This window comes from Oryzias melastigma, linkage group LG20, assembly GCF_002922805.2.
Source record: "Oryzias melastigma strain HK-1 linkage group LG20, ASM292280v2, whole genome shotgun sequence".
Classification (NCBI taxonomy): Eukaryota; Metazoa; Chordata; class Actinopteri; order Beloniformes; family Adrianichthyidae; genus Oryzias; species Oryzias melastigma.
Window position 1 is genome coordinate 16,587,414 of NC_050531.1, and position 17,847 is coordinate 16,605,260.

The 17,847-nt window shown below is 39.9% G+C and overlaps 2 protein-coding genes across 4 annotated transcripts in view; one reads left to right on the plus strand and one right to left on the minus strand.

The window, feature by feature from the left end:
• LOC112151157 (WD repeat-containing protein 37) overlaps window positions 1–5,316 on the plus strand; it is a 22,998-nt gene extending 17,682 nt beyond the window's left edge. For both annotated transcript variants that reach the window (XM_024279865.2, XM_036217497.1), the window contains 3 exons: window positions 605–739; window positions 2,379–2,493; window positions 2,575–5,316. In XM_024279865.2, the coding sequence (XP_024135633.1) occupies window positions 605–739; window positions 2,379–2,493; window positions 2,575–2,706 (382 nt within the window). In that variant the 3' untranslated portion in view covers window positions 2,707–5,316. The remainder of the gene's footprint in view (window positions 1–604; window positions 740–2,378; window positions 2,494–2,574) is intronic.
• A 3,427-nt stretch (window positions 5,317–8,743) lies between these two features.
• Window positions 8,744–17,847, minus strand: part of adarb2 (adenosine deaminase RNA specific B2 (inactive)) — a 212,170-nt gene continuing 203,066 nt past the window's right edge. Inside the window, exons 9-10 of one of the 2 annotated variants that reach the window (XM_024279861.2) lie at window positions 10,667–10,848; window positions 8,744–9,915 (exon numbers count right to left, since the gene is read on the minus strand). In XM_024279861.2, the coding sequence (XP_024135629.1) occupies window positions 9,739–9,915; window positions 10,667–10,848 (359 nt within the window). In that variant the 3' untranslated portion in view covers window positions 8,744–9,738. Of the gene's footprint in view, window positions 9,916–10,058; window positions 10,849–17,847 lie in introns of those variants that run through there. The other variant, XM_036217496.1, reaches the window with a different exon arrangement.

Sequence of the window (17,847 nt, forward strand, 5' to 3'; positions counted from 1 at the left end):
ATAAATAATCCGAACCATTCCTTCTTTTCACACACTAAGCCATGTTGGCTCTTTGTGGTTTGTCTTTGTTGGATTTTCTTGCTGAACACCAAACTAAACTCTAATTCTCATAAGTCTCACAAGCAGAAACCATCTTTCACAGCATCCCGACAGCTCAATCGCTTTCATCGGTGAGAAAGCTTTCAAGTCATTTTTTTGGGGAAAAAAAACCCTCACGTTGCCCCAATGACTGCACGCATGTGACAAAAACAGAGCGAGATCGTGCCAACCTTTCTTTGCTCAAATGGAGCGTTGACACCTTGTGATGTTTGAAAAAGGCACTATGACTCCGGAAGCCAGTTATCGCTGCAGCGCTGTACCTGATACATCCTCTGTGGCTGACTGTGACGCATGTGTGCCTTTGTCTCATCTTTCAGACGCGTGAGCAGCAGTGCACTGTGGGAGTGACTGGCTAAAAATAAGTTTTCTTTATCAAAACTTCACAATTTTTTCCTCTTCAGGAGCAGAAATGATGATCTAACTGAAAACAGTGTGGCTGTAGTTGGAGCAGATCTTTCTTCACTCTGTCACGCCTAACCTTTCTCCTCACCCCGTCTGCCCACAGTACGGTGACGTCTGCCGTGTTCACCACGGGAGACAACGTGGTCTCGGGGAGCGACGATCGCACAGTCAAAGTGTGGGATCTGAAGAATATGAGGTCGCCCATAACAACCATCCGCACCGACTCAGCTGTGAACAGGTGGGTGACAAATGCAGCAGCCTGGTGCACTCCTCCTGCAGGCAGAGGAGGGAACTACAGGACGATTACACGTAGCATCAATCACAGTTAATGCGTGTGATGCAGCTGAACTTCCAACATTTTAGTCAAGAAGTGCTTATGGCTTTCAGCAACAACAAAAAACGAAATCAAGAAATAAAAATGCAATGTTTGAACTAAAATTACTGGATCTAGATGCAGTTCAACAAGTAACCACTAGGGGCATGTGTTCCAACCAAGACTGTACCCGTTTATCCCAACATAAAACCCAGTCCGTTCATCCATCCTGTCATGTTCCACTCTTTCTTCCTCTATTAGCTGTTCTTTATTAATACAAGTTGCTGTTTTGGAATATATTAAGACAAAAATGCAAAAAAAAAAAGAAAATATTTAACCACTAAATGAAACTAAGACTCCACGTCTTTATTGTTTGTTAGTTTTCTTCTCTTGACTTTCTCCAAAGATTTAAAAAAAACTCAAACGATTATAAACTCCCTAAAAATATCTGTTAAAAGTTGGGAAACAAAAGTCACATTGAAGTTTCCCAGTAGAACTTTTGATTTTTCGTCTCTCCCCGATTTCACTTTCAGTGCTTAGTTTACAGTTTCGATTCAGATTTTTTTGCTTTTAGAATTTAACTAATATTTTAGGTGGGGGCAGGGCTTCAAGCATATTGGCTACCAGGACTGGGCTGACATCAGTAGACAGGTTTTGGTGATGTCGTTTCCACTCTAATAACAGATTGTTTCCTTTTTTTTCTGAAACAAAAAAATAGAAAATACGAATCATCAGCTGTTGCAAATAAACATTATTTTTCATTTGGTAACAGTTTTAGATTGCAGTTTTTTAAATTCAGGTTTTCATTATTTATTAAAAAAATTTTTTGGGTCAAATTTACAGTCTACATTGTCATTGACTCAAAACTGGTTCTGATTTGACCTGATGAGAGAGTCCAACCCCTTCAACCTGAGCCCTCGCCTGCGAGCCCAAACTCAGGGCCGGACTACATATTGGCTCTAACAACCTCCCCATCAGGATTAAAGTGGTTCAGGAAACCCACTTACAACAGAAATCAACACATTTACCAAGCAATGCAAAAAGTATTTTTACTTTTGTAGGTTTTTTTAATATTGACGAGGAGGCATTTTTAATTTTTAAATTGTAAACCTGTCCTTTTGATTGACAGCTAATCGTTTAATCATTTGGTTTAGAGTAAGCACCCTGAATATTCATTTCTGAGACAGTTAAGATTCAGATGCTTTATTTACAAGATGAATCAACTTTTGTTTGCTGAAAAACTTGCTTTAAATCAGCTCATTAGAAACCAATGGGTCATGTGACCAAACTTTTAACCCATCTCTTTTTTACAGTTTTGTTTTTCTGACCAGAATTTTCAAATATGTGTAAAACTTGCATGCTTTTAACCCCTTTAAACCTGAATTATTTTCCAGCTATGAAGAAAAAAAAGTCATTTTATTTTTGCTTTTTAAGTAGATGCTACATTTTGGTAATTTTAGAGGCATCAAGGGGCCTCATTGTCATTCCTGCATGAAAACACAGTTCTGCTCTTAAAAAAAAAAAATAATAATCTGACTTCATCTGCTCTGTTCTCGCTGTTTAGGATTAGCGTTTCTGCCAACCAGAGGATCATCGCTTTGCCGCACGACAATCGGCAAGTCCGGCTGTTCGACATGAGCGGCGTGAGGCTGGCCCGACTTCCACGCAGCAACCGGATGGTGAGGACCGGATGAAACGTGACAGAAAGGATCCAATCCGCCCGTTTAACCAAACTCAACCCCAAAAATGTTCTTCTGCAGGGTCACCGGCGGATGGTGTGCTGCACGGCGTGGAACGAGGAGAATCAGACCTGCAACCTCTTCACCTGTGGCTTTGACCGGCAGGCCATTGGTTGGAACATCAACATCCCCGCCCTGCTGCAGGAGAAGTGACGGACCCCGACACCCCCCATGTACATACAGCATGGTATAAACCAACACTGGAATCTGCTGCCTCGAACATGCCAAACTTTCACCGCCATAGAGCTTTAAAAAGCTCCTGCTTGGTGACTCGGCTGGCATGAGCGAGGCCGCAGAGCTCCCATTTCCGCCTCCTCCTTCCGCATGGATCGTGACGCGGCTCAGCCTCACCCCTCCTCTGCGTGGAATATATTTGAGTCTGCCTTTGCGAGCCGCTGTTCCCGCCACTGTCCACGTTCCACTGAATTTCCGCCCCCGCATGTAGGTCGTCTCAAGTGTTTTGATCGTCAGAACAAGTCAAAAATGGCGGCGCAGATTGAAGGCTTGGGATGAGGTGGCCCGTCTGTTTCAGGGAGGAGCTCATTTTATCACACTGAATGAAACATATCACACCCTCGGACCGCCACTTTTAGAGTGCCGGACCGCTGTGTTGTCTTAAAACAGATACACACACTTTCTTTTTTTTGTTTTTGTGCCCTTGCCTCTTATTTTAGACACTTTCAGTCGCGCGCCACGCTTCCAGATGTTGTCAAACTTTACTCTGCCTTGTTCCATGTTTACAAAGCCTTTTCTTTTCATATATATATTTTTGTTTATTCCACCGTTCTGATAGGATGCAAAGTGTCAAGGGCGTTGCAATAAAGGCAGACTTCAATGCAGTATTCTCAATACTTTGCTGGTTCTGATTCCAAGTCGTGCCGTCAGTGACATCATCTGTGTTGCTGTAATGTGTGATCCCAAAGTGAACTTGTCAGTTACTGTTTGTGCCTGTCCACGCGAAAACACCTTTTTCAGGTTTCCTTTCTTTTAAAGAAATAGAAGCAATAGCCGAGCTTCAAGCACGGTTCTTTATTTTATTTATTTTTGAAACGTGTTTTTCTGAACTCAAACACTGAATCTTACAGAGGAGTATTGGAGCCGCCATGAAAGAAGAAAAACAAGCAAATACATGGGAATGAAGTCGCAAAATAATGAAATATTTTTACAAGAATAAACTTGTGCAATTATGAGTGACAAAATTGTACAAGATTAAAGTCGTAAAATTATGAGAAAAACGTTACGTTTACAGAGATAGAAAATTAGTCAAAATTTTAAAGAATAAAGTTTACATCTTATGAGAAAGTAGAAACTTTACAAGAACGAAATTGTAAAATTATGAAAAGTCAAAATCTTATAAAGTTGTACAATTATGAAGAAACAAGTCAAAAACTATCAAAGTTCTAAAACTATGAGAAAAAAGTCAAAATTTTACAAGAATGAAATTTTAAAATTATGGGAAATTAAAATTGAGCAAGTTTGAAGCTGCAAATATGAGGAAAATACAAAAATTAAGTAGTAAAATTATGAAACAATTGTGTAAGAAAAAGTTGAAATTTTTTAATAATAAAGTTGTAAAGTTATGAGAAAAAAGTCAACATTTTATGAGAATAGTCGTGATAAATAAATAGAAATTTTACAAGAATCAAATCATAAAGTTATAAGAAAAAATTCTGAAATTTATGCTTGATTAAGTTGTCGTTCTACAGGGAAAAAGCTTTGCTTTTTTGAAAAAAAAGGTATATTTAACTGTTTAATTTATATTGTGGATAATCTGAGAAATCCAGAAAAGCTCACACTGCTTAAGACTCTTGCTGAATCTACTTTACTTTTCTGCAAATGTGCAACTTTGGTTTTGTGAAAATACAATTTTATTTTTGAAAAACCGTGACTTTTTCCTTGGAAAAATTGAAACCTTTAAATTATAGATGTATAATTTTAATTCTTGTAAAATGTTGGCCTAATTTCTAATAACTGTACAACTTTATTATTGTATCATTTAGACTTTTTATCATATTTTTACAACTTTATTCTCCTTTATTTATTGTTTTTCTTTGATGGCGGTCCTAATACTCCATAGTTAGTAGAATCTTTATTTAAGCATGTCTGGATTTAATCAAATGTAGTTTGTTACACTTGTGCAATAGGCTAAAATGAATCGATGCTGTAGTTTTTAACTTATTTCAGTGCTGTAAATCCTTAAAAAAGAGCTGTACTTGCATTTCTGACTGGTATTGATGTACTGTAGCTCGGTGTACATTCGTGTGTTGAAGTCACTTCTGCAGATAAAAGCCTCGTCATGCATTTCGATGTAGCATAAAAATGAAATAAATTTGCCTTATATTTCCTTGTAAGATGGAGCAGAAATGTTATCCTTCTGAGCATCTTCCAAATGCTTGTTAAAGAACTTTAATTGTGGCCTGCAGCACGGTGCAGATCCTTCTTTCTCTCTTTTTTTTCTCTGGTTTCATTCAAAGAAGTCAATCTTGCGTCCGCTGGTATCGGTGTCATTTTAATCTGCGGCTGGAACGGGAACGTGCAGCCTGCTTATGAAATTCCAACTGGAGGAAATGTGATTTTTGGCTCGATACATGAAATTACTGCAGGAGCCAGACTGCAGGAGGAGAAGCAAAAAAAAAAAAATCGTCTTCGGCTCACAAAGTGAATTTCTATTCAACTCCAGCTGTGTTCTGTGATCTACTTTACATACTTTATTGTGACTGTTTCGTGCTCTCTGACACTTTTGGAATAAAAGAAAAAAAGTGATTTTCCCGTTTCGCACATTTGTCATCATATTCAGTATAGATTCTTTTCTGGCGTTTCTTCCAGTTTTAATGAGACGTGTCTGGTTTTGAAGAAAGTCGCACTTCGTTCATCTGCAGCTGTGAGGCTTAGGATAAAGATTTATGGTGTGAACTAGAGGAAGTCCGTGGATGTTGTTCCTCCACCCGCTTATATCGTTGGAAGTTGTATTCTGAAAAAAATATCTTTAAAGAGTAGCTATATTTTTACCAGAAACTGTCTAAACCAGCTTTAGAGGACATTATGTTTTTAATTCCTTGTGATTAATTTCTATAGGTGTTTTCAGCAGAATAATAGGTCATGATGCTCCACCAACAAGATGAAATCCAAGTATGGATTGATGGATTTGTTTTTCCCGCACATCCCACAGATAGCAGATGTGAGATATTTATTAAAAACACAATTAATTGATTTTCTGAAAAAGATTGCAGATGACTCATTTGAACTTTTATTTTGAAAAGTTTTCAAAATTCCTGCAGCCTGAATGTGAAGCTCCATTTTTGTACTGATTTTGTAAAAAATATTCAACTTATTTAAGTCTTACACTGACCAAAATAACAAAGGTCTCCTCACCTACAGACCAACTCTTCCTATTTTCATCACACATTAGAAAAATCGAATTTGTCAAAAGTTAAAGTCTCCATGTCTTGCTTGCATCGATCCAAAAGATTTTTTTTCTCAGTTTATGTAAAAATTCACAAATATTCAAAAATGGCATAATCCCCTTTGGGGTCACGAGGTTGCTGGAGCCTATCTCAGCCACTGTTGGGCGAGGACAGGTCTGTTGCCGGATCACCCTTTTTTTTTTTAAAGGATAAAGATAAAATTTTCTTATGGGCTGCATCATCTGTGGTTTTTGAAGGGCTGAACTTAAACAATTTATTTTAAAAAAATGCAATATTAAAATAAAAAATAATAATTAAAGGAAACATTAAAATCCCTCTGGAGCAACAGATGGTCACTTTCTGTGTAAACAAAACAATGAAAAGATCAGTTACAAAAGCAAGCATATTTTCTGATTTTGAGACATGGGTTACCTAAAAAAAAAAACAAAAAAAGGCAAGATTTTTATAAAATAAAAAGACTTGATGGAGGATTCAAGACATTAATTTTTTAAAGTATGGTTAAATCAATCTGTCCTGCATATTACATCTCTTTTTATTATAAAATCCCCACATTCTAATCATCTCATTCCATCAGGATGAGGAGCATTGACTTGTCCTCCATCACAGTCGGTGTGAGGACCGTGCAGAGTGGGGGTGTGACCTCCCAGCTCGTGTTGACACGGTGTTTTCTCAGACTCTGGGCCTCCTCTGACAGACAGCATGAACCTGCGAGGCAGAAGATCCCGCCGAGCGTCTCTCTGTCCTTCTCCATTAGATTAGAGCTGTCTGACTGTGACCAGCAGCTGGAGCAAATTGTCAATTATGGTGTTTATTCCTTGGCTGGAGGGAGGAGGGGAGGGGGTGGTTGTTACCGAGAACGCCCTCTCCTCCTCCTCATCCTCACCTCGTTCATCCTCCAGGCTAATTTGGTGCCTGCTCTGTTTGACACCTGCCACGGCCCAGCCATTTCCTCGTGGATTTCCCCCGGGAGGCGCTGCAGAGATTGTGGACGGGGGGGGGTGGGGGTTCCTCTAATAATCGTTGGGATGCTTCAGAGGCCCTACACATTATCACACTGACAGGTGATCATGACAACGCAGAAAGAGCCAGATAGTGGAGGAGCATCCACATCGGAGCAAATTAGAAACCCAGAGCTGTCATTAGGTTTTACGTTTTTCTTTAAACTACTCTTAACATTTATATGAAAATATTAAACATGGTCTCAAGGTTAAAGTAGGACTTCTCCACGTTTTAAGGATCCATCCACCCTTCTTTCTATTTCTTCTGGAGAAATGCATAAGTTTGCCTGCTGTCGTTCTAGTCACGAACATTTATATCAGCCGTTTTCTTTTTTAACTGCAGTTCTGATCTTCCCGTCACCTGTTTACATCTGCAGACTCCTTAAATAATATTCCTCTAGTTTTGGACACGTCTGCTCTAATAGAAACATGAATTAATGCCTAGTTAGTTTTTGCCGCGGTTCTTCCCCTCACAGGGGCGGCTGGAGTTCAGTTACAGTGGAGCGGACCTTATTGCTGTCCCAGTCTGGATGGGTGATGGTCCAGTGACTCCTGGTAGAAGTTGATCCCCAAAATACTGTTTCCTTAAAGGTGAACCATGGTTTCTTTTATAGTTACAGTATTCATCATGTGTGGGTGGAGTCGTGAGGTGTAGGTGTCTATAGAGGGGAGGGGGCAAAGGGGTGGGTTGGTTTTAGTTAAAAGTTCTGGTAGCTACCTTTTTTTTTAGTTTGTGTGTTGCTTTTAACTACAAAGTGTGTTTAACTCAAAGCACAAAAAGTATTACCCAGTGTTAACACCAGGATCAATTAAGCTGAAATTGCATTACCTGCAATATTTTTTTTTTTTTAAATCCTGGAAGTTTTCAAGACTTTCTGGTTTTAGAATCTCTTAATTTAAAAGTCGTCTTTTGTTCTTTTTCCGTCTTTCTGCTCTCCATCAGATACTACCAACTGTAGGTTGCATTAATTAATATACGTCCAGTTTTAGTAGAGATGTGATAGTCAATATCCCGAACCCTCTTGAGATCTAGTCAATAACATATGATTTCAAGGTGAAATCAGCTTTTTTTTTTTTCAGTTGGATGCAATTGTAGCATCTGTCCACTTGAGGGCGATATAACAAAATTCAATCCCCAAAAAAGAAAAGAAGAAGAAAGGGAATTCTCACTGCAAAATGACATGCATTGACATGAATATCAATGGCCACTGCAATCCCTCGAATTCTGTGTTCCAAATAGGAAGTTCCCCCGGGTTGCAAGAAGGCCAAAGTCCCATAGACTTAAAATAGACAGTTATTTCTACTTCCTACCAAAAAAAAATGAACAAAAAATGTAAAAAAGAAATGTAAATATTATATATTGGAATATGAACTAAGTCATGACTTTGTGAATCTTAATTGATTTGAAAATTGGCAGATATGTAGTTTTAATACTCACCTGGGGTAAGAAGTTTCAAAATAAAAGTCTGTTGATTTAACTTTGCAAAAATCTCTCAAGTTTGTTATGCAGTTTATTTAAAGTTCCTTAAAAATTGATGTACAAATTAATTTATTTAATAATAATATTGTAATAATACTTTAAAGTTAGTCATTTTTTTGTGTTTTAAGCAAATAAACTTTAGTAGTTTTGTTTATCTTCTTCCCATCATTCAATCTGTGAATGTGTTTTAATGAAGTTAGAAGAAATTTAAAGCGTGTCACATTCTCTTCCAATGTTATCTAAAGTTTATTAAGTCTAAATTATAAAAAAAAAAAAAAACACAGAAGCACACTTGGATTTTACTTTATTAATAAAAGACACAAAACTTTACCAAAAAAACCCAAAATAAAAGAAACCCTCTAGTGATGGAGAAATGGGATGAAGTCACACGCGGATCAAACCTGCTGCTGTAAACCCCCTCCAGTATACAGATGCAGTTAAACTGCGACACCACCAGATGTCGCTCCAACGTCTGGTATTTCCCTCTCAGCTGCTGGCGGTGGTTTTCAGGCGGGAACAGAAGCCCGCTCATAAGAGGTGATGAATACGAACACTGAGCTGCATCAGGACGACACACAGTGAAACACAGATGGAAGAGTCCGACCACCAAACACTCCCAGGGTACAAATTTACACGGTGGCGTGTTTTGTTGAAAGTTTTCTTGGAGTGGGGGAGTCGCGTGGGTTCACGGATCTGGGGGAAGGCTCCCGTTGGCGGCGCCTCCTGCGAACCTCTTTTTGTCGTCGACTCGCGTATTTCAGATGCGGGGAGAAGAAGGGGCGAAAGCGTGGAGTAAAGGGCGAGTTAAGAGAAGGACAAAGATAGAAATGGAAAAAGAAGCTTCCGTCTGTCCTCCTCCTTGCTCCTTTTCCATCAGCCGTCACCCTGACAGGGCCGGTAATTGGACGTGGGCCCTCTTTTTTTTTCTTTTCTCTCCCTTCTTTCCCTCCGTCTCTGTCTGTCTCGCTGTCTTTCTCCTGTGGCTCTGCTCCTCAGCGGGAGCTTTGGGGCCCGGAAATAGCTGATGACAAGATAGCGGCTGCCTTTCATTCCGCTCAAGGTTACCCCACCCTTCCTTGACAGCCGAAGAAGGGGCGCGTGTGAGCTCAGACCGGAGAAAAAGAGTCCTTTCTCTTTTCCGGACCCCCCCCATCCCCTCGTGGTGCTTTTTGTCCCGTTTGAGTCTGACATGCTGAAAACGTGGCATCTTACCCTAAGAATAAAAAAATAAAGGTCACACAAACGCTGCCTCGCACACACAGACACGCCGCCCCCTCCCGACTCAGATGGACAGCAGGAAGTGCTCCTGCTCCGGCGGCTTTTTGACCCAGGTACCCAGGCCCGTTTCCTGCAACGACCGGAACCACTGCTGCTTGGCCGTCTGGTAGGGGCGCGCCGCCATCTTGGCCTCGTAGTACATGAGCTGGTCGTCCTCGGACCCGGATGCTTGGATCCCCAACTGTAAAAAAAATAAATAAATAAGAGGAGTGGGCGTCAGAGAGGACGAGCGGATCGAATGAGGCGGCGAGGAAGCATTCGGGTGGGGTCGGCAGGAGAAGGGGGGGCAACAGCTGTGTAATCTCCACATTTAAATTTCACAAGCAATTGCACTTTCTCTGCGCCTCCTTGTGCGTTCCCGCCGTTGCGAGGGGGAAACAATGGAGATCAGTGGAGAGCTGAAGTTTCTTTTAGAGATTAGTGCGCCTGCTGTAGCGTGGCGCTCATCTGCGGTGTGCTGGGAGCACTTAAGGTGGAGGGGGGGGGGTGCTTACTCGAGGACTTTTCCAAATAATTATGGTTTCATAGTCATTACGCCTTAACGGCTGCCATTTGGCGTCTGCTGCATAAAGTTTTGGAGTGAAGGTGCAGCAGGTGAGGAGCATCTGATGTTGCCATGGTGACAAATGTATCTGAAGCACAGAGGAAAGCCAAATTTGCTCATTCTTTAATCTGCATCTTCACATGTTTTGTACACTTTTTTTATAAAAAAAAAAAAAAACTAATATTACAAAGATATTGTTTTAAAAAAAGAGGAAGCATTTTTCTGTTTTGTAGGATTTATTTATTTCTTCTAAACTGAAGTCAGATTGCGTAGAAAAGCCTGTGGAGTGAGATAAGTCAAGATTGGAGCTGTAAATCCTTGCCAGCGTAAAATATTTTGAATCAGCTTTTTTTTTTTTTTGTAACCAAAGCAGAGGATTTGCTCTCACCTTGCGGTACAGCCGGCTCCAGCGAGTGAACAGTGCGTGTTTGCAGAGGCGAGAAGGCGCCCCCGTCTCTCGTCTCCGCCCCGTCGCCGTGTTGACCACCTCCAGCTGCGCGTCCCCCAGAGTCCAGTTCACGCTGATGCAGGCGGCCTTTCCCGGCTGCTGGTACTCTGCGCTGCTGAGTCCTGCGGCGAGGAAAAACAGCGCCCTTTCAGAGGCCTGCTGTCCACATGTGGTCCAGACTGTTTTATTACATGGTAACGTCATGACTAGTGAAGGAATATTTATGTGGAGAAGAAATACTGCACTCTCCTTTTGAGGCCAGTGCAAAGATTTGCAAGCTATCAGCCATCAGTTTTTTGTGAGAGAAGGTTAAAAATGGACAGCCTAGAGATTTTAGAGATAAAGCAATAATACTATCAGATCGCTTGTCATCATCTGAAAGTTAAAAAGCAAACAGGAAGTGATGAAAAGCAACCAAGAAAACAAAGATGAGAAGAAACAAAACCAGAAATTGGTTTCTCTTTCTTCTATTCTTGTGTTGGGTTGGCATAGTTGGGATATTTAGCAGTCAAACTCTGTCCTCTCACTTTCAAACCTTCACTTTGTTTTGCTTTCACACTGCACTTTCTGGAGTGGACTAAACTTTAAGAAAGAAGTCAGATTTCTTGGGAATGATTTTGTTTATTTTTTATTATAAGTGATTTGACCAGGAAGAACCAAAAAAGTAAAAAAAAAATAAATAAAAAAAAACAATTTTCTCATGAAGGAGGACAGTGGTGGAGCTACAACAGTATGTGGTTGGGGGCGGGGACAAAATTCTTTGGACGGGTGTCAAATGAGAACAGCAGAGTGGAAGGCTAAATGAAAGGATCAAAAATACATGTTTCAAACATTTTTATCATGTTATTAATATTAAAACAGCAGTTCTTTTAGTCGAGGTTCTGTCGCTAATGCTTAAAGAAGCTTGTATTGAAGATTTCTTAACATTTTTCAATGGTACTAATTATGAGTCAAAAAATGGGGGGGGGGCTTTTTGCTGGAGGGCCAGCTGCACCCCGTGCCTCCCTGTAGCTCCACCCAAAGAAAATTCAGCTTAAAATTGCATTTCTCAGGATCTCAGGACTACAGAGTGAACACACTGTGAAACTGGCTCAGTCTCAATTAATTTTCATAATTATGTTAAAATTCCTTATTTATGTTGGGACATTTGAGAATAAACAGTGAACAGAATTCACATAAACAAACAAAAACAAAAAGCTCAGAATATTTTTTTTACTGTCCTTGTGTTAATTTGTTTGACTGTGAATTTCATAAAAAAGAGAGCAAAAATCAACAGTTCCTTTGTTTGACTTTTTTTCTTTTTGCAAGATGGTCTGCTACATTTTGAGTCTATTTAATATTTGTTGTCAAATGTCATAAAAAGAATTCACGTATGTTTACATTCCCAAGGCTTCTTAATTATGTGTACCATGGAGTTTTGGATCCCTTCACAGAACTTCAGATTAAAGTTAAATTCTCTGAAAGTTTGGCATCCATGATGTATTAACTCTTACCTTGGATTTGTTTATCAAGCACTCATGAGAAAGGTTCTTGGCGTTCTTATAGCAAAACCTTAAAATCTCCAAAACTAATAAAGAAAACATAGACATTTATATATTAATAGAACCTACATAATCAATACAAATAAATAACTTTTGAAGGAGTACTGAAGTACTGTTGATAAGACTCGGATGTTTCAGAAAATAAAATATCTTTTGCTTTGTTTCCTTCCATTAAAGCTCCTTTTTCAAATGTCGCTTTTTTCCCCTTTTTGTTTAATCTGACTTCAGTGAAGACGGACGCTCGTCTTTATTTTTGCTGCTACAGGTCACGGTTACATGTGGACATCCTTTAATGCAGCGGGGAGCTCTCCTCCCTCTCCTCTATTTAACCTCATGATTGAGCCCATCATCTCTGCAGTCACTAACAATGCTGCCACGTCTGTCTAACAGCCGCTTTAACACCGCCGGCTCTTCTTTGTCCTCTTTAAAGACCGTCTGGGGAAAAATGTCTGTTGTTGCTGTTTTTAACATATTCTTGTGGTGATAAATGCTTAATAATGGAGGATATATTTAAAGAAAATTGAGCTTTAAATTGCATTTCTGAGTATTTCTTTATTCAAATGGCTGTGAATCAGGAGCAGACAAAAAGTGCTGTTTGAGGAAGATCCTTTTTGTCATGTAGAAAATATGATTGGCTGGTTGGATAGTTTCAGTATTGTTTGGCATTTTTGTTGCTTTGGCAATGAAGGTGTGAGGTTCTAACAGAAGAGCATGTAAACAGAGAGCTCTCAGTTATGAGTTTCCTATGAACCACTGCCGCTTTGCAGACATTTTATCCAAGAAAACCATACAGATTGGTCTCTATTTTGGCTAAAAACAGCATAATCATAATTAAAAGATTACTTGGAATGCACTGAAAACAGCTTAAAAGATGATCAGTTTTTGTTGTTTTAATGATGGGATATAACGAAAAGTATCATGATGTACTGTAGGTACCCACAGTGCTCCAATGAGCAATGCGGCTTTGGTTTACAGAATTCAAACTAAAGTGTTTGAACAGATTTTTGAGTGTTGTGTTCCACAGAAAATCAGTATGAACAACCAGGTACACTGTTGATTTTTGGTTAAATCAAAGGGTTTTAAGTCTGCCTAATAGCCTAAAAAATACAATAAGTATGAAGTAAAAATGTATTAAAAAAAACAAGAATTTTATCTAAAAAAAAATCATCTTTTTACTATTCTTCTGTGCAAAAATATCAGTTGTTATTTTTATTTTCTTAAAGGAGTAAAAACATTTTGACCTTCACAGAAAAGTAATCAAATTCTCCACAACATAAAAACATCTCTAGTGCCTTTTTAAATGTCTGAGCTCACTGTAAAAATGCTAAAGTCAAACATCTTCCATGCAAAAAAGAGAAATAAACTCCTTGTGCCATCAAGAAATCCCGGCACCATCTGGTCACCCTTCTGGAAAAGAACTGCTGCTTTCTAAATCGCTTTGATTGCAGCCCACTTATTTATTACTTCAATGCCATGTTCCCGCTTCTTTCTCCATTTCCATGACTGCTGATCAGTGAACGCCGCCGCTCTCATCATGTGGCAGACAGCTAGTTATAATACAATAGCTGATCTTCAAAGCCACAATACATACCTGGGCATCATCGCCCTCTTTGCTCGCTGATTTTCCCATTTTCGCTCCTCCATTCACCAAGCGTGCCTCTCCTTCCCCATCGCTCCGTGGAGCTGGAATGAATCACCTGCCACTGCAACAATCCTCCAAGTCTCTTATTACCCATCTTCCCCCTCTTCTGCAGACGCATCTCTTTGAACAAAAGGCCCTTCTATCCATCCAACCTCCACCCCCCCTTGCTCCTCGCGCTCCATTCATGGCTCATTTCTTCCCTTCAATGGGCTTGACTCCTGTGTTTCTGTAATAGCCAATTTGATTTTTCCTTCATTGAAGGCTTGATCAATGCTTTCTCTGGGAAATGCTCGGCAGACATGAAAGAGGCAGAATTAGAGCAGTCTGTTAGAGGATCATTCGGCTTCACATCTGAGGCTGCTGCGCGTTCAGATGAATGCGCTGGGGCTGCTTTTACGAGAATGCAGCTTCTGAAAGTCCTTCAGGTGAAGCAGCAACAGGTATGTCAAAGACACCCTTTCAATGAGACACTCGGTTGTGGTTAATCTGAGGTTGTGTTCATTTAAAGCTTTCGTCGTCGTGGAGGGTCATAGAGAAGAGTGGCCGTATCTTAAGGGAAGCACATGTGAGTCTTTGAATTTAAGAAACGTCATGAAATTAAAGCTTATCAAAGTCATTCATTTAGTATTTGTTAAGCTAAAGTAAGTTCCTTAAGACTAGATGTGCACTAGATTTGGGAATAGTCGAAAAAACAAAAAATCAATGCAACACGCCAGTTTCTCATCTACTTACTTACACGTGTTGTGTAAGTGTTCGCTATGACCTTTCACTTGTAGCATGGTCATAGAAAAAATGTGCATAAACATTTTTGCTCTAAGAACTTAACTACACAGTCTACAATCTTGATATTTCATGTGGGCCACCAGAAGTGTCCAGTACAAATTCGACAGTTTTCTCTCTATTTTTGAGCTGTAGGTCCAAAATAGTCATTAAACATGTGTTCAAGGTATAAGCAGATCAAAACTTGACCAATCAGGGACTCGGATTTGATAGTAACGTATAGTTGGCACCCCCTTTCAGAAGTGCCAAATGTTTGATAACTGATCCCGGAGGAGAAATTAATAAACATGTTTTTTTCCCAGCTAGAGTTCTATGAAACCAAGTGTTTACATCAGAATAGACCTGTGAAAATAAAAGCCTGGAGCAGGCATCACAAGATTTGCTCCACTTTGACATTTCACGCCAAGTGAAACTGTTAATGGCGGACATACTCTCTAGTAAATAGTAGTAGAAGAAGAAGTCCCTCCCTGCTTGTCAGGTGTGAACGCCGTGGGTGACGTGCACTCAAGAATCTGTGTTTAGTGCGTTTCTGAATGTACGTCACATGCCTGATGTGTACATAGCTTAAGCCTTAAACCACAAGATGATAATGGCTCCTGAGTTACCCGAGTTCTATATTTAGCTAAAAAAGTCTTATGTCATCTTCATGCTTTATTTTGAAAACCTCAGCTCAGTCTGATTTTCTTTTAAGCTTACTGTATGTTTGCTCTTTTATTACCATACTTTTCTTCGGTTGATTATATTTTCATCAGTACATTTACCTAATTAATTGTATGTTTCATAGGCTATTCATTGGATATTTCCTCAAATTTCCATCCATGTGTCCTGTTGCATACTCTGGTTGGTATTTGTCCTTGGTATTCTGCCTCAGCAGAACTATTAGTTGGTTTTGCTTAGCTGCCCCCTTATCCACACAGCCTGGATCCATGTGCTCCAAGTGCTTCAATGTTCTTAGAGATTATCATGATGATGGAGGTGTTGGATTGCTCCATAAAGGCCTCTCCTACAAATTCCATGATGGACAGCGGTACCGTTTTGGTTAATCGATAAAACTGATTAATGTTGCTGCTGTAAAAAAAACACGGTTCCTCTCGCTTTTGGGACGACAGACTGCAACGATGAGCTCTGCATAGCACACTACTGCTGATCATGTGGCTGCTCCCCGTTATTCTGATGAACGGTGACGGGTGGTCCCTGCCCCCCACAGCAGATGATCACAGGGCTAAATGCTTCTGCTCTGTGATCGCTCCATGCTGGAACAAATTGCCTAACTTTGCACACACAGCAGCTTCACATCAATGAAACATCAAAACTGACTCTTTCTTTTTTTTTTTTCAAAAAAATATTTCCGGTTTAAGCTGCATCATTTCAGAGTTTTTTTTTCCAGCATTTAACCTGGAATGTGTAAACTTTAGTTTGGTTTTCACGTCTTATGTACCTAACTTTTGAGGTGGTGTTGAATTTTATGACAAAAGCTAAACCTAGAAGATCAAATCTTAAATAGATTTGATTTATTTTTGCTCTCTACAGCACTAATACTTTTGGAAAAAATGTTTTTAAGTCCTTCTAAATCTGTGTCAAGACCTTAAACATTATTATTTTTTAATACTGGTTGATAAAAATAAAATGCAAACTAAACCAACTATTTGTAACATATTTCATAGATGCATTTCTAACATTTGTATATTATTAGCATAAAAGTAATCTTTTGATAAAAATTTGTAACTTGTTTCACATTTTTTCCCTGTAGTTCATCAGCTTTCCACTAGGGGGAGTAGAGTTTTATTTTTTTCATTCTCATTTCAAAATGGCTGCCTCCCTGAAATCTCATTAACATTTTTGGCGGGAAAAAGTTTTGCTTATTCTCAAACATTTATGGTGAGATTAACCAATTTATTGTTACTCATTTTAAATAAACTACTTTCTGAATTGAAAAAATGAAAAAAATTGCTGATGATTAAGTCTTTATAATATAATGACACCATGTTAAAAATGTGTGGATCAAATTTGAGACAGTGGCTAAATAAGGTTTTGTTTTTCCTGCACAATGTTTGCTTGGAGCAAAAAGTTATGAAATCACCCAATATACCATAACTAACACTTATGTCTCATAAAAAATATATTGCAAAACAAATATTAGAAAATCCTTCAAATGGTGACTGTTAGTAATACTCCCTGCATCCATTGCTCCTCTGGTTCTCCAAACCCAAAAACAACAAAGTGACCGTCTCCACTGGCTAAACGGCGGGACGAAGGTGAAGGACGAGTCAGTCCATCGATGTGTTTGGCCCTCGGGGTTCAGGTGGAGCTGCTTTGGCAGAGTGTGATAAGAGCGGCCCCTATGGACACCAGAAAGTTCCTTTGGAGGGGTGGGTGTGTGTATATGTGTGTATGGAGGAGGGGGGGAGGGGCGCTTTTAAGGTCAGACTCACAATGGAGTTTGTCAAAGCCAATAAAAACCTGAAGGAGACGAGAGAACGAAGATGAGAGCAGACATCTGAATGGAAGTTCTCCCCCCTCCTGCACTGTAGTCTCTACATGTTTTTACCTCCCCTACCCCCCTCCTGTCTGGGGCTCCCTACAGATTGACTAACTGTCTGATAAGACCTGCAATTACATTGATTAGGTGTAGGGCCATCCTTACCGTCTGTCCCTCCATCCTTTCCTCAGCTCACTGTTGCTTCTTAAAGCAGTGCAGGAGCTAAGATCCAACACACTGAGAAAACACACATTGTGAGGACTGTAAGACAGGGTGTTGGGCGGCGCTCTGCAGCACCAACCTAACGTGACAAGGTTGAACCATTTTTGCATAAATTCACCACATGGCTTCCTGAGCTTTGGTGATGGACAGTCCCAGCCCAGAGTCCTCAGTCTCTGCTTCCTCAAGAGAAGGGATGTCAGCAGGATTGAAGAGATCCTTAAAGTCCTTCCGACACTGGACGATATCCCCAGTCTAAGCCAACAGTTCCCCATTTGCACTGAAAATGGTGCTTGGAGAAAGATGCTTTCCCCTCCCAAAACTGCCAGATGGTTTGTCAGAGTCTCTTTGAGGCCAACCGATAGTTCTTGATGGCCTCACCAAACTACTCTCAGGACAGAATTTTTGTCCCCACAACTGCCTGTGCCACTGCTCGCCTAGACTAACGATACTCGTTGGC